The sequence below is a fragment of the Ornithorhynchus anatinus genome, chromosome 10 (genome assembly GCF_004115215.2).
Source record: "Ornithorhynchus anatinus isolate Pmale09 chromosome 10, mOrnAna1.pri.v4, whole genome shotgun sequence".
Lineage (NCBI taxonomy): Eukaryota > Metazoa > Chordata > Mammalia > Monotremata > Ornithorhynchidae > Ornithorhynchus > Ornithorhynchus anatinus.
In genome coordinates this window covers 33703753-33730244 of record NC_041737.1, presented here as the reverse complement: position 1 = coordinate 33730244, position 26492 = coordinate 33703753, and the positions used below count along the sequence as shown (strand labels likewise).

Below are 26492 nucleotides of genomic sequence, written 5' to 3'. Positions count from 1 at the left end.
TGATCAGGTCTCCGCTCTCAACTCCACCCTCTCCACTCATCTCAACTCTCTTGCCCCCCTTTCCCTCCGCCGCTCTCGCTCCACTAACCCACAGCCCTGGATCACCTCCTCCGTCTGCCTCCTACGCTCCTATGCTCGAGCTGCTGAGCGCTGCTGGCAAAAGTCCAAGCACCAAGCCGACCTCACATACTTCAAATTTATCCTTTCCTGCCTTAACTCTGCCCGCTCCTCCGCCAGGCAAAACTTCTTCTCCTTCCTCATCGACACCCATGCCCATCACCCTCGCCAATTGTTCCGGACCTTTAACTCTCTCCTTAGGCCCCCTGTTCTTCCCCCTCCCCCATCTCTCACCCCCAATGATCTGGCCACCTATTTCATCACAAAAATCAAGACAATCAGGTATGAGCTCCCCAAAGTCACCCCTCCGCCTCTCCCGTCCTCCCCACCAACCCTCTCTCCTACTTTTCCATCCTTCCCTCCAGTATCCTCAGAGGAGATCTCCTCCCTCCTCACAAGTGCCACCCCTTCCACCTGCGCCTCAGACCCCATTGCCACTCATCTTTTAAAAAACATCACCCCTGCCCTCCTCCCTTCCTTAACTTCTATTTTTAACCATTCAATCTCCAATGGCTCCTTCCCCTCTGCCTTCAAACATGTCCATGTCTCCCCCATTCTAAAAAGCCCTCTCTCGACCCCACTTCCCCTTCCAGTTATCGCCCTATCTCCCTACTACCCTTCCTTTCCAAAATCCTAGAACGAGTCGTCTACAATTGCTGCTTAGAATTCCTTAACTCCCATTCTCTCATGGACTCCCTCCAATCTGGTTTCCATCCCCTCCACTCTACCGAGACTGCTCTCTCTAAGGTCACCCAAGACCTCCTTCTTGCCAAATCCAATGGCTCCTACTCCATTCTAATCCTCCTTGACCTCTCTGCTGCCTTTGACACTGTCGACCATCCCCTCCTCCTCAACACCTTATCTCACCTTGGCTTCACGGACTCCATCCTCTCCTGGTTCTCCTCTTATCTCTCTGGCCGCTCATTCTCGGTCTCCTTCGCAGGCGCCTCCTCCCCCTCCCATCCTTTAACTGTTGGAGTTCCTCAAGGGTCAGTTCTTGGCCCTCTTCTGTTCTCCATTTACACTCACTCCCTTGGTGAACTCATTCGCTCTCACGGCTTTCACTACCATCTCTACGCAGATGACACGCAGATCTACATCTCTGCCCTTGTCCTCTCCCCCTCCCTTCAGGCTCGCATCTCCTCCTGCCTCCAGGATGTCTCCACCTGGATGTCGGCCTGCCACCTAAAACTCAATATGAGCAAGACTAAGCTCCTCATCTTCCCTCCCAAGCCCGGTCCTCTCCCAGACTTCCCTATCACCGTGGATGGCACGACCATCCTTCCCGTCTCTCAGGCCCGCAATCTCGGTGTCATCCTTGACTCGTCTCTCTCGTTCACCCCACACATCCTATCCGTTACCAAGACCTGCCGGTTTCACCTTTACAATATCGCCAAGATCTGCCCTTTCCTCTCCACCCAAACGGCTACCTTACTGCTACAGGCTCTTGTTATATCCCGCTAGACTACTCTGTCAGCCTTCTCTCTGATCTCCCTTCCTCCTCTCTCGCCCCGCTCCAGTCTATTCTTCACTCCGCTGCCCAGCTCATCTTCCTGCAGAAACGATCTAGGCATGTCACTCCCCTTCTTAAACACCTCCAGTGGTTGCCTATCAACCTCCGCTCCATACAAAAACTCCTCACTCTAGGCTTCAAGGCTCTCCATTACCTTGCCCCTTCCTACCTCTCCTCCCTTCTCTCTTTCTACTGCCCACCCCGCACGCTCCGCTCCTCTGCCGCCCACCTCCTCACCGTCCCTCAGTCTCGCCTATCCCGCCGTCGACCCCTGGGCCACGTCCTCCCGTGGTCCTGGAAGGCCCTCCCTCCTCACCTCAGGCAATCTAATTCCCTTCCCCTCTTCAAATCCCTACTTAAAACTCACCTCCTCCAAGAGGTCTTCCCAGACTGAGCTCCCCCCTTTTTCCCTCTGCTCCCTCTACCCCCCCTTCACCTCTCCACAGCTAAACCCTCTTCTCCGCCCCCTCTCTGCTCCCACCCCCTCAGCACTGTACTCATCTGCTCAACTGTATATATTTACATTACCCTATTTATTTTGGTAATGAAATGTACATTGCCTTGATTCTATTTAGTTGCCATTGTTTTTATGAGATGTTCTTCCCCTTGATTTTATTTATTGCCATTGTTCTTGTCTGTCTGTCTCCTCCGATTAGACTGTAAGCCCGTCAAACGGCAGAGACTGTCTCTATCTGCTGCCAACTTCTTCATTCCAAGCGCTTAGTACAGTGCTCTGCACATAGTAAGCGCTCAATAAATACTATTGAATGAATGAATGAACTGGCTCACTCCTGAAGACACTGTCTCCACTGCTGCTTTCTCCAGCGGAGGACTTTCCTTCTCCCACTCCCCCAGACTCTCCGGAAAGGGAGGAGGCATCGGCTTCCTTCTCTCACCCAGATGCTGCTTCCGCACTATCTCTCCTCCCCCTTCCCTCTCCTTCCCCACCTTTGAAGCCCATATCATTCGCCTTTACCACCCCCTCCAGATACTTGTAGCTGTCATCTACCACCCTCCTGGTCCCACCACTGACTTCTTCAACCACCTTCTCCTTTCTCACCTTCCTTCTCTCTTTCTCTCTGCCCACTCTGATCCTCGGAGACTTCTACATCCACATGGATGTACCTGGTGACTCCTCTGCCACCTGCCTGCTATTGCTCCTCAACTCTGCCAACCTCCTGCTCCACCATACCTCGTCCACTCACCAACTTGGTCACACCCTCGATCTCATCATCTCCTACCGCTGCACTATCTTCTCCCTCACCAACTCTGAAATCCCTCTCTCAGACCATAACCTTCTCACCTGCCTCCTCTCTCACACTCTCTCCCCCTGCAAATCTGTACTACTTCCCCACAGAGACCTCCACTCTCTTGATCCAATCCATCTCTCTAAAAGCATCTCTCTCCACCTTGCCCCCCGTTCTCTCTTCCCACTCTCGATGATCAGGTTACAACTCTCAACTCCACCCTCTCTACTCATCTCAACTCTCTCGCCCCCCTTTCCCTCCACCGCTCTTGCTCCACTAACCCACAGCCCTGGGTCACTGCCTCTGTCCGTCTCCTATGCTCCTATGCTTGAGCTGCTGAACGTTGCTGGCGAAAGTCCAAGCACCAAGCCAACTTTATCCATTTCAAAGTTATCCTTTCCTGCCTTAACTCGGCCCTCTCCTCCGCCAGGCAAAACTTCTTTTCCTCCCTCATTGACACCCATGCCCGTCACCCCCACCAATTTTTCCGGACCTTTAATTCTCTCCTCAGGCCCCCTGTTCCTCCCCCTCCCGCATCTCTCACACGCAACGATCTGGACACCTACTTCATCACGAAAATTAACACAGTCAGGTATGAGCTCCCCAAAGTCACCCCTCCCCCTTCTCCCTCCCCCCCGCAACCCTCTCCCCTACTTTCCCATCTTTCCCTGCAGAATCCTCAGAGGAGATCTCCTCCCTCCTCGCAAGTGCCACTCCCTCCACTTGTGCCTTGGACTCCATTCCCGCTCACCTTTTAAAAAACATTGCCCCTTCCCTCCTCCCCTCCTTAACTTCTATTTTTAACCACTCAGTCTCCAATGGCTTCTTCCCCTCTGCCTTCAAACATGCCCATGTCTCCCCCATCCTAAAAAAACCCTCTCTCAACCCCACTTCCCCTTCCAGCTATCACCCTATCTCCCTACTACCCTTCCTTTCCAAGCTCCTAGAATGAGTCATCTACACTCGCTGCCTAAAATTCCTTAACTCCCATTCTCTCCTGGACTCCCTCCAATCTGGCTTCCGTCCCCTCCACTCTACCGAGACTGCTCTCTCAAAGGATACCCATGACCTTCTTCTTGCCAAATCCAATGGCTCCTACTCCATTCTAATCCTCCTTGACCTCTCTGCTGCCTTTGACACTGTTGACCATCCCCTTCTCCTCCACACCTTATCTCACCTTGGCTTCACAGACTCCATCCTCTTCTGGTTCTCCTCTCATCTTTCTGGCTGTTCATTCTCAGTCTCCCTCCCAGGCTCCTCCTCCCCCTCCCATCCTCTAACTGATGGGGTTCCTCAAGGGTCAGTTCTTGGCCATCTTCTGCACTCACTCCCTTGGTGAACTCATTTGCTGTCTCGGCTTCAACTATCATCTCTATGCAGATGACACACAGATCTACATCTCTGCCCCTGTCCTCTCCCCCTCTCTTCAGGTTTGTATCCCCTCCTGCCTCCAAGACATCTCTACCTGGATGTCTGCCTGCCACCTAAAGCTCAACATGTCCAAAGCTGAGCTCCTCATCTTCCCTCCCAAGCCCTGTCCTCTTCCTGACTTCCCTATCACTGTGGATGGTACGACCATCCTTCACGTCTTTCAAGCCTGCAACCTTGGTGTCATCTTTGACTTGGCTCTCTCATTCACCCTACACATCCAATCCGTCACCAAGACCTGTCAGTCTCACCTTTATAATATCACAAAGATCTGCCCTTTCCTCTCCACCCAAACAGCTATCTTACTGGCAAGGCTCTCATAATATCCTGGCTGGATTATTGTGTCAGCCTTCTCTCTGATCTCCCTTCCTCCTGTCTCTCCCCGCTCCAGTCTGTTCTTCATTCCACTGCCCAGCTCATCTTCCTGCAGAAACGCTCTGGGCATATCACTCCCCTTCTTAAAAACCTCCAGTGGTTGCCTATCAACCTCTGCATGAAACAAAAACTTCTCACTCTAGGCTTCAAGGCTCTCCATCACCTTGCCCCCTCTTACCTCTCCTCCCTTCTCTCTTTCTAATGCCCACACTGCACACTCCGCTCCTCTGCCGTCCGTCCCCCATTCTCATCTATTCCACCGTCGACCCCTGGGCCACTTCCTCCCGCTGTCCTGGAATGCCCTCCCTCCTTACTTTCGCCAAACTAATCCTCTTCCTCTCTTCAAAGCCCTGCTGAGAGCTCACCTCCTCCAAAAGGCCTTCCCAGACTGAGCTTCCCCTTTTCCCTCTGCTCCTTCTGCTGCCCCTCTAACCCCCCCTTCACCTCCCCTCAGCTAAGCCCCCTTTTCCCCCCCTTTCCCTCTGCTCCTCCCCCTCTCCCTTCCCCTCAGCACTGTGCTCATCCACTCGATTGTATATATTTTTATTACCCTATTTATTTTCTTAATGAGATGTACATGCCCTTGATTCTATTTATTGCTGTTGCTTTTAAATCTGTCTGTCTCCCCCGATTAGACTGTAGCCCGTCAATGGGCAGGGACTGTCTCTAACTGTTGCCAATTTGTACATTCCAAGTGCTTAGTACAGTGGCCTGCAAATAGTAAGCGCTCAATAAATACTATTGAAGGAATGAATGAATTTCCTTAAGTTTCCAGACAAGGGCCATTCCATTTCCTGTTTTCCTGGACTGCCTCTATGGGGCCTTGGGCTTTGGCACCCCAACTAAGGTAAGAAAGCCTGGATGATCAGTTCCTAGCTGAAACCTCATTCCTGCTTGGGAAGAATGGTGTGTGGTGAAGTGGGGGCATTGGATTTCAAGCCGTGGCTTAGAGTTGTGGAGAAGGAGGAAGAGAGGTGGATGCAGGAAGCCTGCAAAAATACTGGAATTAAATTTGCCCAAGAATATAGGCTTGCATTCGCAAGGGAGATGGAGAGACTCCAGCTCATTGACTGAGCCCTGAAGCAAGCCCTCTGTGGGAGGGAAAGTGGCAGTTCTCTGTTAATTAATTTTCCAGTTCCACTACCCCATAAATTTTAAGTTTACAGCTATCATGCAAAAGGTGCTTTCTGCAATCAAGGTTCATTTCATACACATTCCTTCAATTCAGACTTTGCACTAATTCAGAAGTGGCACCCTTAGCCCAGGTGAGTTTGGGCAGTTTGCCCATATGCTGAAACTGGTTCATAATGGAAATGGATAGAAATGTAAGATCATTGTTTTCTGCAATAAGCCAAAAGAAAGAGCAAAGAGTGGTCCTACTTAGGAAGAGTATATGAGAAGGTGTTTGAAGGCATGAAGCTGCTTCCTAAACACAATCAATCAGAAAGCCAACCGCCAGCATTATGTGGTACCCATGAAAAGCTCCAAAAATCCATTAACCTCCACCACTAAATACAATATTTCTGAAAATAAATATTGTATATTTCCATATTGTACAATATTTCTATAACCATCTCTAGGAAGATGTTGCTTTACTTCCTGAAAAATTTTGACCACAAAGGAAAGCAATACTGGAGCACAAGTAGAAGAGCAACTTCTTTAAAAGAGCAACTGGCTGATATGTCTACGGGGATAAGTCCAAAATTTACTTCTCCAGCACTGACCTCTCTTCTCTGTAGTCTCACATTTCCTCCAGTCTTTGGGACATCTCTAACTTGGATGTCTCACTGAAATCTTAGTGAGAGTGTCGGAAACAAAACACCTCATCTTTCCACTCCAAACCTCTCCTCCCCTTGACTTTCCCATCACTATAGAGAAGCAGCGTAGCTCTGGAAAGAGCCCAGGCTTGGGAGTCAGAGGTCATGGGTTCTAATCCCAGCTCTGCCACTTGCCAGCTGTGTGACTTTGGGCAAGTCAACCTCTGTAACTCAGTTACCTCATCTGTAAAATGGGGATTAAAACTGTGAGCCCCACATGGGACAACCTGATCACCTAGTATCCACCCAGCACTTAGAACAGTGCTTTGCAAATATTAAGTGCTTAACAAATATTATTATTATTATTGAAAATACCACAATCCTTCATCTCTCATAAATTCACAACTGTGGCATCTCCTTGACTCAACTCTTTCCTTTAACTCTACCTTCTCTTCTCCCTGGCAAAATTATTTCTCCATTCTTATTGACTTGCATGCCTATTGCCTTTGCCAGTTGTTCCAGGCATTTAATTCCCTCCTCAAGCCCCTTGCACTCCTGCCTCCCCATCTCTTGCCCATAATGACCTGGCCACAAACTTTAGTGAGAAAATTGAAATCATCAGGTGTCATCTCCCTAAGATCGCCCTTACTCCTCTCCAATACTTCTAACATCTTGCCCCTTCTTCAACTCTCCCATCTTTCCCAGCAGTATCTCAAGAGGAGATCTCCTGTCTTCTCTCAAAATCCACGCCCTCCACCTGCATATTCAAACCCATCTCATCACACCTTATCAGAGCACATGCCCCCTCCCTCCCTCCCTCCATGAGCAGCATCTCCAACTGTTCACTTTCCAGTTGACTTTTCCCCACTGTTTTCAAACATGCTCATGTCTCCTCTATCTTTATAAAATCTCCCTTCACCCCACAGCTTCCTCCGGTTATCACCCCATCTCCTTCCTGCCACTCTTCTCCAATCTCCTTGAGCAAGTTGTCTACACCTTTTATTTCCAGTTCCTCTCCTCCACTTCTTTCCTTGACCCCTTCATTCTGGCATCTGCCCCCTTCACTCCACAGAAACCAACCTTTCAAAGATCACAAATCCAGTGGTCTCTATTCCATCTTAATCCTCCTTGATCTCTCAGCTGTCTTCAACACTGTCGACCACCCCCTTCTCCTGGGAACATTTTCCAATCTTGACTTCATTGACACTGTTCTCTCCTGGTTCTCCTATCTCTCCAGCTGCTCATTCTCAGTCTCTTCTCTGGGCTCCTCCTCTGCCTCCCACCCCCTAACTGTGAGAGCCTTTCAAGGTTCAGTCCTGGGTCCCCTTCTATTCTCCATCTACACCCACTACTCCTTTGAAGAACTCATTTGCTCCCATGGCTTCAACTGCCATCTCTATTCAGAGGATTCCCAAATCTACTTCTCCATGCCTGAACTCCCTCCTTCTCTAGAGTCTTGCATTTCAGGACCTACCTTCAGAACATCCCTTCTTCAATGTCTCACCAACAACTCCAACTTAACATGTCCAAAACAGAACTCCTTATCTTCTCACCCAAACCCTGATAGCTCCCAACCTTTCTATCATTGTAGCCAGCACCACCATCCTCTCTGTCTTACAAGCCTGTAACCTTGGAGTTATCCTCAACTCACCTCTCTCTAATTCAACAAATTCTAATTCACCAAATTAAGTCAGTTCAACCTTCACGGCATTGCTAAAATCCACCTCTTCCTCTGCATCCAGGCTGTCACTACACTGATCTAGGCACTTACCATATCCCACCTTGACTACTGTATCAACTTCTATGCTGACCTCTCTACCTCCACTCTCTCCCCGCCCCAGTCCACACTTCACTCTACTGCCAAGATCATTTTTCTACAAAACTGTTCAGTCCATGTTTTTCCCCTCCTCAAGCACCTCCAGTGGTTGCCCGTCCACCTGTCCATCAAACAGAAACTCCTTACCAGTGGTTTTAAAGCCCTCAATCACCTTTCCCCCTCCTACCTTACCTCGCTGCTCTCTTACTACATTCCAGCCCACACACTTCACTCCTCTAATGACAACCTACTCACTGTAACTCGATCTCATCTATCTTGCTACCAATCTCGAGTTCACATCCTGCCTCTGGCTTAGAACGTCCTCCTTCATATCTGACATCACTCTCCCCACCTTCAAAGCCTAATTGAAGGCACATCTCCTTCATGAGGCCTTCCCTGACTAAGACCTCATTTCCTCTTTTCCCACTCCCTTCTGCATCTCCCTTGCTCTTGGATTTACACCCTCTATTCACCCCTCCCTTAGCCTCACAGTACTTATGTACATATCCATAATTTATTTACTTATACTAATGTCTGTCTACCCCTCTAGACTGGAGATAGTTTTGGGCAGGGAACATGTCCACCAACTCTGTTATAATGTACCCTCCCAAGAGTGTGTGTGTGTGTACAGTACTCTGCACAGAGTAAATGCTCACTCAATATGATTGATTGATTTCCTTCAATTTAGTTGGTCACAAATCCTGTTGGTACAATCTTTACATCTCTAGAATCTGCCCTTACCTTTCCATTCAAACGGCTACCACGCTGGTCCAAGACTATCATTTTGCTCCTTGACTACTGCATCAACCTCTTCATTGCTCTCACTGCCTCCAGCCTCTTTACTTTCCAGGACATACTTCACTTAGCTGCTCAGATCATTTTTCTAAAAAATTGTCCTGGGCACATCTCCTTACTCCCCAAGAATCTCAAATGGTGCCCACCCATTGCCACACCAAGCAAAAACTCTTCATCATTGGTTTTAACTCTTTCTCTCTTAGCCTTCTCCCCACTATCTGTTCTTGATCCTCTCCCACCACAACCCAGCCTGCATGCTTCACTCCTTTAATGCCAATCTACTCTCTGTGCCTCGCTCTCGTCTCTCTCAACACTGACCCCTGCTTGCATCTTCCTTCCTGCCTGGGACTCCCTGCTCTTCACATCTGATAGAGCACCACTCTCCTCATCAAAGCACATTGCCAGGAAACATTCCTTGAGCAAATGATCACCTCTCCTCCCAATTCTCCCTCCTTTCTGTGCTGCCTAACACTTGGATCTATACCATAAGCACTCCGATACTCAATCTACCCTCACCCCTACATCACTTATACACATATCCTAATACTCTGCTACTTTTCTTATCTGTAATTTATTTTCATTCATTCAATAGTATTTATTGAGCGCTTACTATGTGCAGAGCACTGTACTAAGCACTTGGAATGTACAAATCAGTAACAGATAGAGACAGTCCCTGCCCTTTGACGGGCTTACAGTCTAATTGGGGGAGACAGACAAAAACAATAGCAATAAATAGAATCAAGGGGATGAACATCTCATTAAAACAATAGCAAATAAATAGAATCATGGTGATGTACATCTCATTAACAAAATAAATAGGGTAATGAAAATATATACAGTTGAGCGGACAAGCACAGTGCTGAGGGGAGGGGAAGGGAGAGGGGGAGGAGCAGAGGGAAAGGGGGGAAAAGAGCGCTTAGCTGAGGGGAGGTGAAGGGGGGGTAAAGGGGGAGCAGAGGGAGCAGAAGGAAAAGGGGAAGCTCAGTCTGGGAAGGCCTCTTGGAGGAGGTGAGCTCTAAGTAGGGTTTTGAAGAGGGGAAGAGAATTAGTTTGGCGGAGGTGAGGAGGGAGGGCATTCCAGGACTGAGGGAGGACGTGGCCCAGGGGTCGACAGCAGGATAGGTGAGAAGGGGGATGGTGAGGAGGTGGGCACCAGAGGAGCGGAGCGTGCAGGGTGGGCAGTAGAAAGAGAGAAGGGAGGAGAGGTAGGAGGGGGCAAGGTGATGGAGAGCCTTGAAGCCTAGAGTGAGAAGTTTTTGTTTCGTGCGGAGTTTGTTAGGCAACCAGGCAATTTTAATGTCTGCCTCCACGACTAAACTGTAAGTTCCTTGAGGGTAGGTGTGTGGCATAGTAGAAAGAGCCTAGCCTGGGATTCAGAGGAACTGGGTTCTAATACCAGTTCCTCTACTTATCTGCTGTGTGACCTAAGGCAAGTCACTTGACTTCCTCTTTGACTCAGTTACCTCATATGTAAAATGGGAATGAAGACTCTGAGCCCCATGTGGGACAGGAACTTTGTCCAATCTTACTAGCTTGTAACTTCCCCAGTAGCTTAGTACAGTGACTGGCACATAGTAAGAGCTCAACAAATACCACAGTTATTATTATTATTATTAGGAATCCTGTGTAATCCTATTGAACTCTCCTCAGCACTTATAACAGTGCTCTGCACACAATAAGAGCTCAATAAATATCATTGATTGATTAACTGATTGGATATATCAACAAAAGAATCTCAAAATCCAATAACACTCATTGCCTTACTGGCAATCAATGTTCCACCATACCGTTTTGGGTGAGCTTTGTGGAACAGAGGAAAGATGTTATCCAGAAAGATTCTTTAGTGGTTTTCCCTGCTAGGCTGTTGCTGCCGAGGAGGCTGCCCTTGGAAAAGGGGAGTTTGAGGTAGCGACTAAAGTCCTGGAGGTTCGTGTTCTCTTCACACTGGAAAAAGCAAATAAGAAAAAGAAGAAACATATGAATTGTCCAAGTTAAATCAGGGTTCCACATATAAAATGTAAGCAAGTACTGTCAATGTCATAGCTGGCATTATGAAAGTGCCAGATATATAATTTATTTCACCACGATTATATCATTTAAGACAAAAACATCCTAAATGTCTTAGAATAGCTAGTAGCCACACAGCTTAAATGATCTCAAGGTTAAAAGAGTGGTTGCATTTTGAAGGCTTGCCAGAAGCAGATTAGGTCTTAAAAGATCCTTAAATTCATACACATCTGTACTAAGATTTCTCCTCATCTCTCTGGTCATGCATTCTCAGTCTACTTTGCAGGCTCCTCATCCCCTTCCCATCCTCTAACTGCAGGGGTTCCTCAAGGGTCAGTTCTTGGTCCCCTTCTGTTCTCCATCTATACTCATTCCCTTGGTGAACTAATTCTCTCCAACGGTTTTAACTATTATCTCCCTGCAAATGACACCCAAATCTAGATCTCCTCCTCTGTTCTCTCTCCCTCCAGGCTCGTATCTCCTCCTGCCTTCAGGACATCTTCACCCGGATGTCTGCCTGCCACCTAAAACTCAACATGTCCAAGACTGACATTCTTATCTTCCCTCCAAACCCTGTCATCTTCCTGACTTCTCCGTCACTATAGATGGCACTACCATGCTTCCCATCTCACAAGCCCTCAACCTTGGTGTCATCCTTGACTCCGCTTTCTCATTCACCCCACACATTCAATCTGTCACCAAAACCTGCCAATCTCACCTTCACAACATCGCCAAGATTCACCCTTTCCTTTCCATCCAAACTGCTACCTTGTTGGCACAATCTCTCATCACATCCTAACTGGATTACTGCATCAGCCTCCTTTCTGATCTCCCATCCTCCTGTCTCTCCCCACTTCAGTCTATACTTCACTCTGCTGCCCGGATTATCTTTTTACAAAAACACACTGGGCTTGTCACCCCACCCCCTCAAAAATCTCCAGTGGTTGCCTATCAACCTTTGCATGAAGCAAAAACTCCTCACTATTGGCTTCAAAGCTCTCCATTACCTTGCCCCAACCTACCTCACCTCCCTACTCTCCTTCTACAGCCCACATACTACGCTCCTCTGCCGCTAACCTCCTCACTGTGCATCATTCTCGCCTGCCCCACTGTTGAACCTTGGCCCATACCCTACCCCTGGCCTGGAATGCCCTCCTTCTTCACATCCGCCAAACTAGCTCTCTTCCCCCCTTCAAAGCCCTACTGAGAGCTCACCTCCTCCAAGAGGCCTTCCCAGACTGAGCCCCCCTTTTCCTCTGCTTCTCCTCCCCTCCCCATCGCCCCTACTCCCTCCCTCTGCTCTACCCCGCCCCACAGCACTTGTGTATATTTGTATATATTTATTACTCTACTTTATTAATGATGTGTATAGATCTATAATTCTGTTTACCTATTTTGTTTGATGCCTGTCTACTTGTTTTGTTTTGTTGTCTGTCTCTTCCTTCTAGACTGTGAGCCTGTTGTTGGGTAGGGATTGTCTCTTTTGCCAAATTGTACTTTCCAAGCACTTAATATAGCGCTCTGCACACAGTAAGCACTCAATAAATATGACCGAATGAATGAATAAGATTTAAACCACATTTTAGACAACCTCAAAAAGCCTCAGTGGAGCAGACCACACTGAGTGCAATGTTTTCCAAAAATATCTCTAGACTGAGGACTTATTTGAAGGCCCAGTTGGGGATTTTCCTTATTAGAATTTGAAGAACAACCGAAGATTTTATAAGTAGATTTAGAACAGGAACCAAACAAAGGAAAAAATATCTCAGCCATTCACTGGAAACAAGTAATAAATGTATCTGGGTGAATAATTTAATAGATGGATCTCGGTTAATCAATCACTCATATTTATTGAGAGCTTACAGTATGCAGAGCACCTGGGAGAGTAAAATATAACAGAGTTGGTAGGTATGTTCCCTGACCACAAGGAGCTTATTTATAGTCTAGAGGGGGGACGGACATTAAAGTAAGTTACACATATGTACATAAATGCTGGTGGAATAAATAAAGGGTACAACTTCAAGTGCAGGGAGGATGCAGAAGGGTGAGGGAGTAGAAGAAATGAGGGCTTAGTTGGGGAAGGCCTTTATGGAGGATATGTGATTTTAATAAGGCTTTAAAAGTGGGTAAAGTGATTATCTGATGGATATGAAGCAGAGGGAGTTTCAGCCCAAAGGCAGGAAATGAGTGAGGGCTCAGAGGTAAAATGGACTAGATCAAGGTACAGTGAGTAGAATGGCAGTTAGAGGAGAGAAATAAGCGTGCTGTGCTGTAGTGGGAAATCAGCGAGAAGGGGGGAAGGTGAATGAGTGCTTTAAAACCGACGGAATGGAGTTTCTGTTTGATGCAGAAGTGGATGGGCAACCACTGAAGGTTCTTCACAAGTGGGGAAATATGGACTGAATGCTTTTTTTTAGAAAAATGATCTGGGCAGCAGAGTGAAATGTGGATTAGAGGCAGGGAGGTCAGCAAGGAGGCTGATATAATAGTCAAAGTGGGAAATGAAAACTGCTTGGATAGAGAAGTAGTGGTTTAGTGGAAAGAGTCCAGGTTTGGGAGTCAGAGGAGGTGGGTTCTAATCCCGGCTCCCCCACGTGTCTGCTGTGGGACCTTGGGCAAGTCACTTAACTTCTCTGTGCCTCAGTTACCTCACCTGTAAAATGGGGATTAAAAAAATGTGAGCCCCAAGTGGGGCAATCTGATTACCCTGTGTCTACCCCAGTGCTTAGAACAGTGCTTGGCACATAGTAAGTGCTTAATAAATACCATCATTATTATTATCATTATTATCAGCATAGTAGCAGTTTGGATGGAGAGGAAAGGGTGGATTTTAGTTATAATGTGAAGGGTAAACTGACAGAATTAGGTGACAGACTGAATATTTGGGTTGAATGAGAAAGAGGTGAGTCGAGAATAACTCCAAAGTTACAGGCTGGTGGGGCAGAGAGGATGTTGGTGCTGTCTACAGTGGTAGGAAGGTCAGAGAGGACAGGGTTTGGGTGGGAAGATGAGGAGTTCCAGTTTGGACATCAGAAGTTCTTTTATGGACCTGTAAAAGTGTTGGGGGAACAGAGGAGGAGGTAAAGTATCGGCTGACACTAATGAGGCTTATAATCTATATCCCTAAGAACTTTTTTTCCACTAGGAGCTTTCTGCAACATTATCTTTTCCCCAAGTAAACCTGTTTTTGGGACCTGCAGAGCAACTTCAAAATGCAGGTCACCCTTTGTCTCTCGCTACCAGGAGATGACAGGTGTAGGGGACAGGTTAGAGGGGCAGGACTGACCCCGGAACTGCACTGCCATTACCTTGTGTACGATGAGTTCGTGAGTGCCATCAGGCAGGGTCCGCCCATCTTCCTGCATCAGGGGCACGAAGGAGAATCCAAACAACTTCTTCTCACCCTTCTCTTTTGCTGTGGAATGGGTTGAAAATGAGAACTATATAGGGAGCCAATTGCCACAAAATGCCCAAGTCCACCCCACACAAACACAACTGTATATAGCACATGCTTACTCCCACCCACATACCCATATACCCGCACCTCACTGGACAGTGTGGTCCTTTGGAAAAGTAAATGCATTAGTGGAAGTTGACTGGGGTTTGGATGGGAAAACCCATCTGAGGGGAAGAAATCATCCCAGGCAATGAATGGAAATAAGCACAAATCTGCTCCCTCATACCCCTCCAGTATCAGCTAGGCCCTGGGGGTCCAGAGAGGAAGGGGAAGGGAAAGGGAAAGGGGAAGGGCTAGGTCCTCCATGCCCTGCTTAAGTATTGCCCAGCCAAGGTTGGAAAGCAGTATGGCATAGTGGATTAAGCATGGGCCTGGAAGTCAGGAGGTCATGGATTCTAATCCCAGCTCTGCCACTTATCTGCTGTGTGACTTTGGACAAATCATTTCATTTCTCTTTGCCTCAGTTATCTCATCTTTAAAATGAGAATTGAGGCTGTGAGCCTCACGTGGGACAGGGACTGTGTCCAACCTGATTTGCTTATATCCATCTCAGCGCTTAGAAAGTACCTGGAACATAGTAAGTGCTTAACAAATTCCATAATTATTATTATTATTATTATGGCTAGCTTTAATGAACTAAATGGCCTCTCTTGCCCAGAGGCGGCCCATCCTGAAGGGGCCAGATTCCTCCCCTCCAGTAGAGCGGGCTCAAGGGAACCAGGCTTGTTGTAAACTATGGATCCCTGTGAAAGGCGATGAGAGAACTGGCCCCTCTGGATGCACAGTGATTGCTTTCCCTAACATTGGCTTCTCTGAAAATTTAACACTAGATGGTGTTCATGCTTTGGACTGGTGCTCTGAGTCATCTGGAGAAGAAAGAAAAGGAAGCCCTTTGTGGGGAGAGACGGGTCTGACAGATGTCATAGACTTATTGGCCTGGCTACACTGGAAACACAGCAGTGTGAAAAGATCTAATGAAAGAAGCACAAGCCTGGAAGTCAGAGGACCTGGGCTCTATTCTTGGCTTGACCACTGCCTCACCTTGGCAAGTCACTTCCCTTCTCCTTGCATCAGTTTTTTCCTTGGTAAAGTGGGGATGAAATGTCTGTTCTCTCTCCTACTTAGGCTATGAACCCCATGTAGGATAGGAATCTGTGACCAACCTGATTATCTTGTATTAACCACAGTGCTTAGTGCAGTGGTTAGCACATAGTGAGTGTTTAATTCTATTGTTATTTTCATTATGGTTATTATCAGCATCCTCATTACTATGCCCCATTCAACGAATTGCTTATGAACCCTAGAACTATTCTGAAATGCTGGCAGGGCCCCTGGAATCAAAGGATGCTAAAATGGGATTGTGGGTGGTGGTTGGGCTTTGGGATCAAAGTACCCAAGCACTTACTTAATTAAACAGGAACAAAACTGGGAGATACAAATACACCTTATCTTTAAAGCCATAAAGACAAGCAATGTTGGCAGGGGAGAACTTTCTAGATAAGCAGAGAATTAAGAATAGTGAAACTTTTGATTTGGGCAAAAGATTTCCTGGCTTGTGATTTTTAATGCCTTGTAATATACACATTGCCTGGATGGTTATAGCAGTTGTATGGCAAGACAAAGATGATCAGTGATCAAAGTTGTAAAGAACCACTATTACAGAAGAAAGGAAGCCATTTTATAGCACTCTAAGACTTTCTGAGACCTGGAAGGTGAACCTGCTCAAAGCACTAGCAACATAACCTTAGTTTAAAGGGCCTTCTTTGGTACATGAGGCTTTGACAGAATCTGTTCAGGAAAAAAAAAAAATCTGCTCAGAAACACCCCCCGCCCCCTAAATAAAACCACATGCTTCTTAATGCCTTGTCATTTTTAATAAAAGGGGATTTGGTTCATTGCTAAAACCCTTTGGGGAACTCAGTGCTGAAGGACTGTAAAGCTTTATGCTGGGGTTACACATCAGGGTTGCTTTCTGTGAGACTGTGACCCTGTCTGGGGTTTCTTGCTTTGCTCAGGAATTTGTGAGATTGACAACTGCTGTCCGTGGTGCTGATTCTTTTGCCATAATCGACCGAGATTTGTAAGGATTTGCAATTTAAATCATTTAGCTTGTAGGTCTCCACAGAAATTAAAGCCTAAGGAGGAACAAGAGAAGCCATTGGGGCTTGAAGGCAGGGAAGCCATGTTTGCCCATCCAAAACTGTTCTTAGCATAACCTTGGAGTTAGCCTTACCTCCTCTCTTTCATTCAACCCACATATTGAAATGGTCACCAAATCCTGTCGGTCCCACCTTCACAGCATCACTAAAATCCATCCTTTCCTCTCCATCAAAACTGCTACTATATTAACACAATCACTCATCCTATCCCACCTGGATTATTGCATCAACCTGCTTCCAGACCTCCCAACCTCCTGCCTCTCCCCACTCCAGTCCATATTTCACTCTGCTGTCCAGATCATCTTTCTACAGAAAGGTTCAGGACATGTCACCCCCCCTCCTCAAAAATCTCCAGTGGTTGCCTATCCACCTCCATATCAAACAAAAACTCCTTACCATTAGCTTTAAAGCATTCCATCACCTTGCCCCTCCTACCTCACCTGTTTCTCTCCTTCTACAACCCAGCCGATACTTGGCTCCTCTGGTGCTAACCTTCTCACTGTGACTTGATCTCACCTGTCTTGCCACCAACCCCTAGCCCATGTCCTGCAATGCCAGCCAATTACTCTTCAAGAGGCCTTTCCAGACTAAGCCCCACTTTTCCTCATCTCCCACTCCCTTCTGCATCACCCTGATTTGCTTCCTTTGCTCTTCCCCTTCCCAGCCTCACAATACTTATGTATATATTTGTAATTTTATTTATTTGTACTGAGGTCTGTTTATCTGTATTAATGTCTGTCTCCCCCCTCTAGACTGTGAGCTCGTTGTGGGCAGGGATTGTCACTTTTTATTGTATTGTACTTTCCCAAGCTCTTAGGACAGTACTCTGCACACAGTAGGTGCTTAATAAATACGATTGAATGAATGCTTCTGTTGCCTGGATTCCTGCTTTTAACTGTGGGGAAAAGAGCCAAAGCCCCAGTAGCAACTCAACATGAATTTCCAATCTGGCAGCTGGAAAAATCCCTTGCCTCTGCCTTCTTTTCTTGCTGACACACCACCTGCCACATGGGATTGCCCAGGGTAGCCTGAGGCAAGGGAAGAAGGCTGAGAGGAAGAAAAATTCAGAAATGAAGCTTGTCAATCGATTAGGAGATGAGGTGCCAGTGTTCCCAAGGCAGGATGAGTGGCAGATCGAGTGGTCTAGGGCTCCTAAGACACCATCTCTGGCCAAATGGGACAATCCCCATTAATGTTAGGTTTTTCACATCCTCTTCTCTGAGCTGGATCTGGGCACCGTTTGTCAGTGAACCTATTTCCCTCAGTCTGGAGAACAGGGAGATCTCTGACACTCCTTCCCATGTGTGCAACTCTTTTTGTTTTTCCAAGCTTTTTCTTGATTCATCTGAATGTGGACTTTGCAAACTGCCATCAGCAGACCTTCACCCCCATTTCCCCAACACACACACACAGCGTTTCCTCTGAGTGACCTCAGGAAAAGTTTTGGTGATGGGGATGCTGGGGGGGTTAAGAAAGAACAGGTTAAAAACTGAACCATCAAGGAAAATCAAAATAATATTTTTGCTTCCTATAAAATTATCTTGGAAATTTCTGGATAATGGAGATAAAAGCAAAACACATGCCAACACCACATTTCTCTGAAACTGAGGCAATCACATTTTTAAGAAAACCTCTAAAATCAGAAGCTTCTCAGTAGAAAAATAACACATTCCTCCAGGCATCTTTTCCCAACAATTCTATGTACCTGTCACTTGCCCCTCAATTCTGGAAATCTCTCTTACTGATAATGGAGGTTGACAGACACAGCTTCCCATTTTCTGAAGGTTTTTTACCATTATCATTATTTCACATAACTTTAACATTTTTTTCATTTCTTCATCACTAGTTTGTCATATTTCTGGTACTTATATGATTACAGTGCCACCAGTTTACCTCAGAGATGCTTCAGAGGGGCTGAGGGGAGAGGGTATTTTTCAACCATGTGATCTTTCTTTGGTCCAAGGGGTGTTCAACCTGGCCTGTTGCTGCAATCTGGAAGTGTAGGGGCTGGAAAGGATTGTAAACTGCCTTTGTCTCTCTCTGTTCAGGCTGGAAGAGGGTAAAGTGATGGGAAATGAGGAACAGCAGAGGGAGGGTAGAGAAGTCAAATGGAAGCAGAAAGATGGGAGGAAATTTAAGAACAAGCACCAAGGGGGTGAGATGTAGCTAAAAGAAGGAAACTAGAAAGTCAGAGACTGGCTCTTGTGTCTCTGAGTGGGTGGATGCAGTGGGGAAAGGACAACATTTCCCATGAGGCTGTAGGGCAGTTTAAGATTCCCACAGCATCTGTCTGGCAAGTCTGTGTTTTAATCAAGGAAAAAAAAATTGCTCCAGCCTTGGGTCTGTCTCATGCACACCTATCCCCTAACAAACTGAGTTCCTTGGTTGACTTGAGAATAGTTGTAACAGTAATTATAAGGATAATGATTATTATAATAATAATAATAGTGGTATTTGTTAGTGCTTACTTGGCACCAAGTACTTTGTTAAACACTGGGGTGGTTACAAAATAATCATGTTGGACACAGTCCTTGCCCCACATGGGGCTCCCAGACTAAGACCCTGAAAATCAACGACCTTTTCATGCCTGCTGCTCTCCCAAAGTCTCCAGGCAGCAGCCTTAGCCTGGGACAGCAGGAAGAGTGAGGGGAGAGGCCCCTGGGTCAAAGTCCTGGGCTTTCCTGCAGGTTGGGACCCAAGCTGGGGCTGCAGGGTTATGTGACTTCATTCATGATGGAAAGATGAATCTTATTTGTTCCTAAAAACTGATGCAAAAGTCAGGTTGGTTTTGGAGTTACTCAGGGTCCCTGTGGCTCCTCTACTTCCTCCTCTGTCTCAATGTGGTCTTAGGGGGAAACTGTGGCCTAGACCTTTTTGGAACAGAACAGAAATGGCACTTCTCCAGATGGTGTCCACAGTAAGCCTGGGGCTGCTGACACTGTGGGGGCCAGTCCCCCATCCATTTACCCTAGGAATGATACAGTCCCCTTGGGCTGGCCACGGAAAGCTAAGCTATACCGGGTGTCCTCCCATTTCTACTTCTTCACCTGATGAAGCTGACAGACTAGGGTTTCTGCAGACAATGCTTTCTGGAGCTCACACAGAAATATACCCCTATGGCCCCTTCCCCAGAGGAGAGGCCATGACCCTCTCCACCCCTCAAGGGGTCCCCAGGCCAAACAGAGAGGGCCTTGCTCATCAGGTCATCCTGTCCTTCCCTCTTGCCCAGCTCCTTGCTGCCCCAGACTCTCAGAGCAATATGATACCTGCTCCACCCTATCCCAGTACATGGCTCTTACTTGAACAGTGGCGGAATTCAAAGCGGACGTGAGAGCCCCTGAATTTATCCACAGGAATGGGCAGCTTCAGCAGTTCGGCCCAGCGGGGGCTGTTGTTGTGGTACAGCACGAAGGAGTGGAATTCACTGGCCGGAGGCTCTCCAGAGCCAAAGGAGATGAAATCCTAGTGTAGAAGACAAATGGGTTGGCAGCTGGGCTTTTCTGAGGGTTTCCACAGGCAACGGGGTGGCTGCTTCTCCTGGGGACCCAGAATCATGTGGGCTCCATCCTGGGAAATTAAAAACTCATTTCTCCATTGCTCAAGCCTGCTCTGGGCCCCCAGAGGCTTGCTACCCTGCATCCTGGAAATGGATGGCCTGTGCCCAGTCAGCTAATCAGGACTAAGGGGGCACATATGGTGACACTTATGGGGGTGTGTGTGTGTGTGTGTGTGTGTGTGTGTATGTGTGTTGTGGGGAGGGGGCAGGCTTGACTTGACTGGGCTTCAGTCCAAATACTTCACCTGGTTCTGGAGTTCCAGCCATGGAAGGGGCTCAACTGAAACAGTCCTCACTCACGGACCCTCTCCTGGGCAGTGTAGCCAAGGATACTATTCTCCTTGTGCTCAGCAGTTGGCCTACAGAATCCTCTCTGTTACAGCATTTGGGAAGCCTAATGCTCTATATCTGAGTTACCTAGATCAAATTACAGGAGGAAGTGGCTCTGCGGGTTTCTTAAATTTCCTTCTGATGTGCTCAGTGAACATCAGGTGCCAACCTGGGAGAGCCAGGGTTCATCTTGGTGGAAAATGAAAACGAAAAATGCACTGTGTGGCAGAGGAAATCCACTAAAAAAAAAGCCATCACAGAAACATGGCACTCAGTGGGAACAATTAGCCTAAAAGGTGCCAGCAATCACTCTCATTTTGGAGGGAGGGATGGAGAGAAAGACAGGATTGTTGAGGTTAAATTTAGTATAATTAATGGTGAAAAAACAGCTAACCTACACCCTGGGGTTCAGTCGATGACTTGTGGGTTTTTAGGATACCCATAGCAGGAAAGGTCTTGCCCTTTGAGCCAGTCCTCCTCCCTCCCTGGAACCCAGACTCATTTTTTCCTAGAAGCTCTGGGAGCAGCGAATCCAGCATCTCCATGGTCATCCACCATCACTCCACCAACTGGATTCAGGAAGTCATTTCTCATAGCTAGCCTAAATCCTTCCTTCTGTTGTATAAGCCCTTTTTGTCTTTTGCGCTCCTCAGTGGAAACCCCAAATTCCCTGTCACCATCCTATCAATAGTAAGTCTCCAGATACTCCAAGTCGGGGATGAAACAGGTACACGAAGCAACAATTCTGGAACCTGCCGGCCATCAAGGTCCATCAATAGCGGGAGGTGTGAGCCATAGCGGGAGGTGTGAGCCTTGGAGCTGAGGTAAGGGTGGCAGGCAGTCCACCCCCACAATACAGCATCGAAAGTTTCCGCCATGTCTGCTCTTCTCCAGGCTGAATGGAAATGTGGCCCAGGAAGTGTGCTCTGACACAAAATACCAAACGGGAATTTTTAGACATGGTATTCTTTTGAGGCTAAAAAACTAGTGATTATGTTGATCAAAGAGCACTTTGGGCAGTTGAAAAGGGGAACTAAGCCCTTGTTTGGGGGTAGATAACTGAGGGCAGGTGAAGGAAGGTGAAGGAAGGTGAAGGAAGGAAATAAGGGCAGGGGAAGGAAGAAAATGCCATCCTACCTCTGGCCTGGAATGCCCTCCCTCCTCAAATCAGACAAATAATTGCTCTCCCCCACTTCAAAGCCTTTTGAATGCACATCTCCTCCAGGAAGCCTTCCCTAACTGAGCCCCCCCCACCTTCTCCCACTCCCTTCTGCGCCACTCATACTTGTTCCTTCATTCATCCTCTCTCCCTTCCCTATGACATATATGTACATATCTATATATATCTGTTATTTATTTATCTATTTATTTATATTAATATCTGTCCCCCCTCTAAACTGTGAGCTTGTTTTGGGTAGGGAATGTATTTTATGTTAAATTGTGCTCTCCCAAATGCTTAGTACAGTGCTTTGCACACAGCAAGCATTCAATCAATACAATTAATAATAATATTAACTTGCCCCACCTCTACTCCTCTCCTCTAGACCGGGAGCTCCTTGAGGGCAGGGAACATGTCTACCAATTCTGTTGTACTCTCCCTAATTCTGTTGTACTCTTAGTACAGTGCTCTGCAATCAATCAATCAATCGTATTTATTGAACACTTCGAAGAGTACAATACAATGCACACAATAAGCGATCAATAAATACGATTAATTGATCTCCACTCTCCTACTTTCCACTGCTCTACCCTCTACCTTCTCAAATTGGGATTGGCTGCTGGAGATGGGTTTCTGTTAAATGCTATAAATCAGAAGGAAAGAAATAAATTGCTCCAAGCAGTGCTAGCAGGGGGCAGGAAGTGGACTATTCAAGCATTGACCAGATTAAGTTGGCTATTTGACCTTTCCCCCTTAGATGTGGTGACAGCATGCTCCTGCTGGCTCAATCATTCATAAAATCCACTAGTCCCTTCCAGAAGCCCATACCAAGTTAGGGAATGGAAATGAGATGCTACAAATTAACGGGTGATGCCCTCACCTTCAGATTCTGGCCACTGCTGTCCACGATGAACATGGTCACTTCCACATTCCGAGCCACGCTCTTCCCTCCTTTCTCAAACTCGCCCTTCTCGATGGTGATGTATAAATCATTTCGCATTTCACCTTGGAATAGCCGGAAAAAAAAACCACCACTGTAGTGAGTGTCACTGGGACGTGAGGGTGGCAGATCCCTCTGAGAGCCCCCAGACATGCAGGCTGGGAAGGACCATGTGGCCAGAGAATCCCAGGACTGTTGCTTCCACAGACTGTCAGCACAGCCCCTGGGAAGAGTGGAGACTGGAGAGTTCTGGCGCTGCTGTTTCTTTCACAGGAAAGGAGCAGGAGGGTGTCAGGAGGCCAGGTTTAAATGGTACTGTGGCATTTCCAGGGGAAGAATGTGGTGACCATTCAAATCTCTTCCCTAAACTCTGGTCAAAGGCTGTCAAAGCTGTGGGAGATGTGTAAAGGGTCTCAGAAAGAGGGAGCAGAGGGTGGGGGCTGAGTCCAGGGGTGATTTAGCAACTGGAGGAGGCTCATGATTTAGCAGAGATGAAAAGGACTGTGAGTGAGATCTGGCTCTTGTTCCCATCAATACCCGAGTCCCTGTATCTCCACCAGCCCAGAGGACAGATGCCTGGTGACAAACACAGCATTATCTTTTCTGAACAGAGTGATGTAGGTGCCAGTTGAACAGAGTGGGTGAGTATGCAACAGGAGTGATTGAAGGGGAAATTCCCGAGGGCTGAGAAAAGCGATATCCTGAGAGGGGAAGAAGGGAGCTTAGAATTCAATTGATTTTTCACCTGTTATAAATTCTGGGCCATGAACAGGGCAAGTGAAGGGAACATCTCTTTACTGATAAACACCACCAGAAGCATGGTGCCTGGCCCCTAAGGAATGTGGTAAAGGGTCCCCTTACCTCTGACCTCTTCCCCCAAGCCCCCCAGGCCCCAAGCAGGAGAAGAGAGTGCTTCCTGTTTACAACAGGAAGAGGAAACTGTTTCCCATTTCTCAATGGTCCTGTCCCAGACTCCAACTGCCACCTGGCTCCAGGCCTCCTCGGGTCTGCCAGTGACCTCCACTGACCAGGAAACAGATGGCCCTCCAGCAGCAGGAATGGGGAAAACCACAACAGGAAGCTCAGCAGAGACAGACTCTGCTCCCCACCCTGGGAAGTGAGTGACACGTATCAGATCTGGACAGGAAAGGAAATCTGGAGAATTAATAAGCAGGAAGGTGGTGGGAGTGGGAAGGAGGGATTCTTAACTCCGGGCCCAGAAAACAAGTAAAGGATGGGTTTCCTCTTGAATGGAAGTGTTCATCTGCCTTCCTTTCACATTCACCTGAATAAGAATGAGACTGGCTAAACCAAGCATCTGACTCAGTCCTTGGGACTGAGCCCTGAGATCCTAAAACATTACTCAAAGAGGGGAAAAGGTGGGTTCAAAAGGTAGTATGTCCTTGTACACTGAGTGCCAGGAAGAAGCAAAAGAAGAAGAAGGGAGCAAAGATGCAGACAGCTTGAACCCTGGCTAACTTTGTCCTTTTCAATTTTTTATTAGGTTTCCATTGTCCATTTGCACTACAGTCAGAAATCTGACTAACCAGATACCTTTTCCCAATGACCTAATTTCTCTTGGTTTTGCTTCCCTGGACAATGACACCCACCCTTTCATCCCTGTGTGACCCCTAAGCCTTCTGATCCCAGCAGCCTCCAGCCTGTGATGGACTGGCTCTGGGATGGCAATCATGCCTTGTGCTGCTCCTATGTCACTGCTGTGGGTGAGCTCCTGACCCAAATGTTCTGTTCCTTTAATCATCACTAGCAGCTGGACTCCAGGAAAGGAGGCTCCGGCCAGGTGCAACAAAAACCTCTGGGGCAGTTAAAGACCTTCTGACACATAAAGCCAGAGCTGATGACAAGAGAAATCTTCCACCCTCCCATAATGCTCTTGGTGACAACTGGGGCATTTCCTGCAGTAGATAATCATGGCAAGCCCCAGAGGGAGTCGATTCCAAATCTCTCTGCAGGGACGTTTGGCTCTTTAGACTATTCTCTAATAATTGGCACCTCCTTCTATAGCACCTTTTATTAATTCACACTTTTCAAACACAAAGTGAAATATCTTCCCAGAGGAAGTGCTGGGGATGAGAACGCTATTCTGGGTGTCAGCCTGCATATGTCTCTTCCAGGAATTTCACAGGCAGCAGTGGTGGCGGCTGCTGCCTGGGCTGGAAGGTGCCAGAGGTTTGCCCGAGGTGCAGGAGCAGAGCAGCTCTCTAGAACAAATGTTCATTTAAACCAATTGCCTTGGGGTCGGCTACCAAGATGGAGGGCGGGAGAAGCAGAGACTGAACCCAAGCAGAAAGAAGGGAAATTTGCCAGCAGTGATCACTGAACCCACCACCACTCCAAAAGCTTGAAGATTCTCCAAGAGCAGTGGAAGGACAACCCCACCTTCCCCGCCCCAAACCTCAACCACTCCTTCCCCTTGACCCCATCTTGGCAGTGTTCCAAATCACCCCATTCTCCCCTTCATACACTCTGAACTCTAGGGACACAAGGTTTACAAGACTGGGGTCACTGGTCTCCCCAGGCTGCAGCCAGCTGGTAGTCTATGACTGCCCTGGCTTGCATCCAGTTTTAGAAACACAGAGAGAGAAAGTTAAGAATAGAGATCTCATTCCTCTGCTCTCCTGCAGTAGTAGTACTTCCCGTAATAGGAATAGTAGTAGTGTTTATTGGTGCATTACACTGTACTCAGCACTTGGGAAATATAGAATGACATAGTGAAATGCTTCCTGCTTACAAGGAGCTATCATTCTAAGGGGGAAGACAGACATGAAAATATTTACAACTAGAGTAGTCAAAATAAATAAATATATATGAGTGCTAACAAGTGTGTAAATAAGTTCATAAGCAATGGAGCTGGCTGAAAGGATGATATGACCTTGCTGGGAAATTAATCAGGGAAGGCTGGTTGGAGGAGGTGGGATTTGAGCAGAGATTGGAATGGAAGAGAGCCGTGGTCTGACATGTTTGGAGTGGGAGGGAGTTCTAAGTTAAGAGAATAGTGGAGTGAGGGGATTCAGTGGGGAGAGATGACAGAGAGGTATAGCTAGAAGGTTAGCTTGGGAGGAAGGATGACAGCAATTTGGGGAAAACAGGAGAAGAGAGCAGAGAGTTGTGATGGAACTGGGCTCCCAGATATGATGAGGTAGCAGGGCTGGGAGAGAGGTTGTTGGCCAGGCAGAGAACCCTATAGGCAACTAAAGAATCAACCAAGTTCAGCTTTTCGGGAAATCCAATCCTGCCACAGGCAAAGGCACAGTCTACCTGTCACCCAGGAGGCAACTGTGAACTTACCAGGCATGATGATGTTGGAGAAGCCCAGCTTCCTGGTGATGGACACCCCATGCGTGAACACCGACGTACACTCCCGCCGAATCTGGTCGATGTCCCCATGCAGCAGCTGCAGGGAGACGGCCAACCCTGCCCAGAAAGAGAGGCGGCACAGTCAGAAACTGCAGGAACCATGAAGAGCCTCAAGGCACCCCTGTGTGGCCCTGTCCACCTAATGGATCTTGGTCAGGTCATCCCATGAGACCCAACCCCTTCCCCCACACCCAGCACTTTCTCATTTGTGCAGGCCAGGAGCCAGAACTGAGGTCTCCATCAGTAGTAGCCCATGCAGGGATTTGGGTCTTATCCAATTTTCCAGCCTCAGTAAGGACCCCAGCTGGCTCTGGCATGCTGACAAGCACCTCCAGAAAGGACCAGACTTTCACCTAACCTAAGCGTCTTATTCTCAGCACCTGGAAGATTTCTCTTCAGTGTTACTTACCAAGCTACCCAGAGGCCAGTGGAAAGCAGGAAAAGGCCAAAATGGGCAA

General features: G+C 47.4%; 1 protein-coding gene across 1 annotated transcript in view; it reads right to left on the bottom strand.

The window, feature by feature from the left end:
* Positions 1 to 26492, bottom strand: part of DOCK4 (dedicator of cytokinesis 4) — a 348354-nt gene that overhangs the window by 114888 nt on the left and 206974 nt on the right. Inside the window, 5 exon segments of the mRNA XM_029072864.2 lie at positions 10836 to 10992; positions 14364 to 14470; positions 19971 to 20133; positions 22597 to 22721; positions 25966 to 26091. Coding sequence (XP_028928697.1) covers positions 10836 to 10992; positions 14364 to 14470; positions 19971 to 20133; positions 22597 to 22721; positions 25966 to 26091 — 678 coding nt within the window.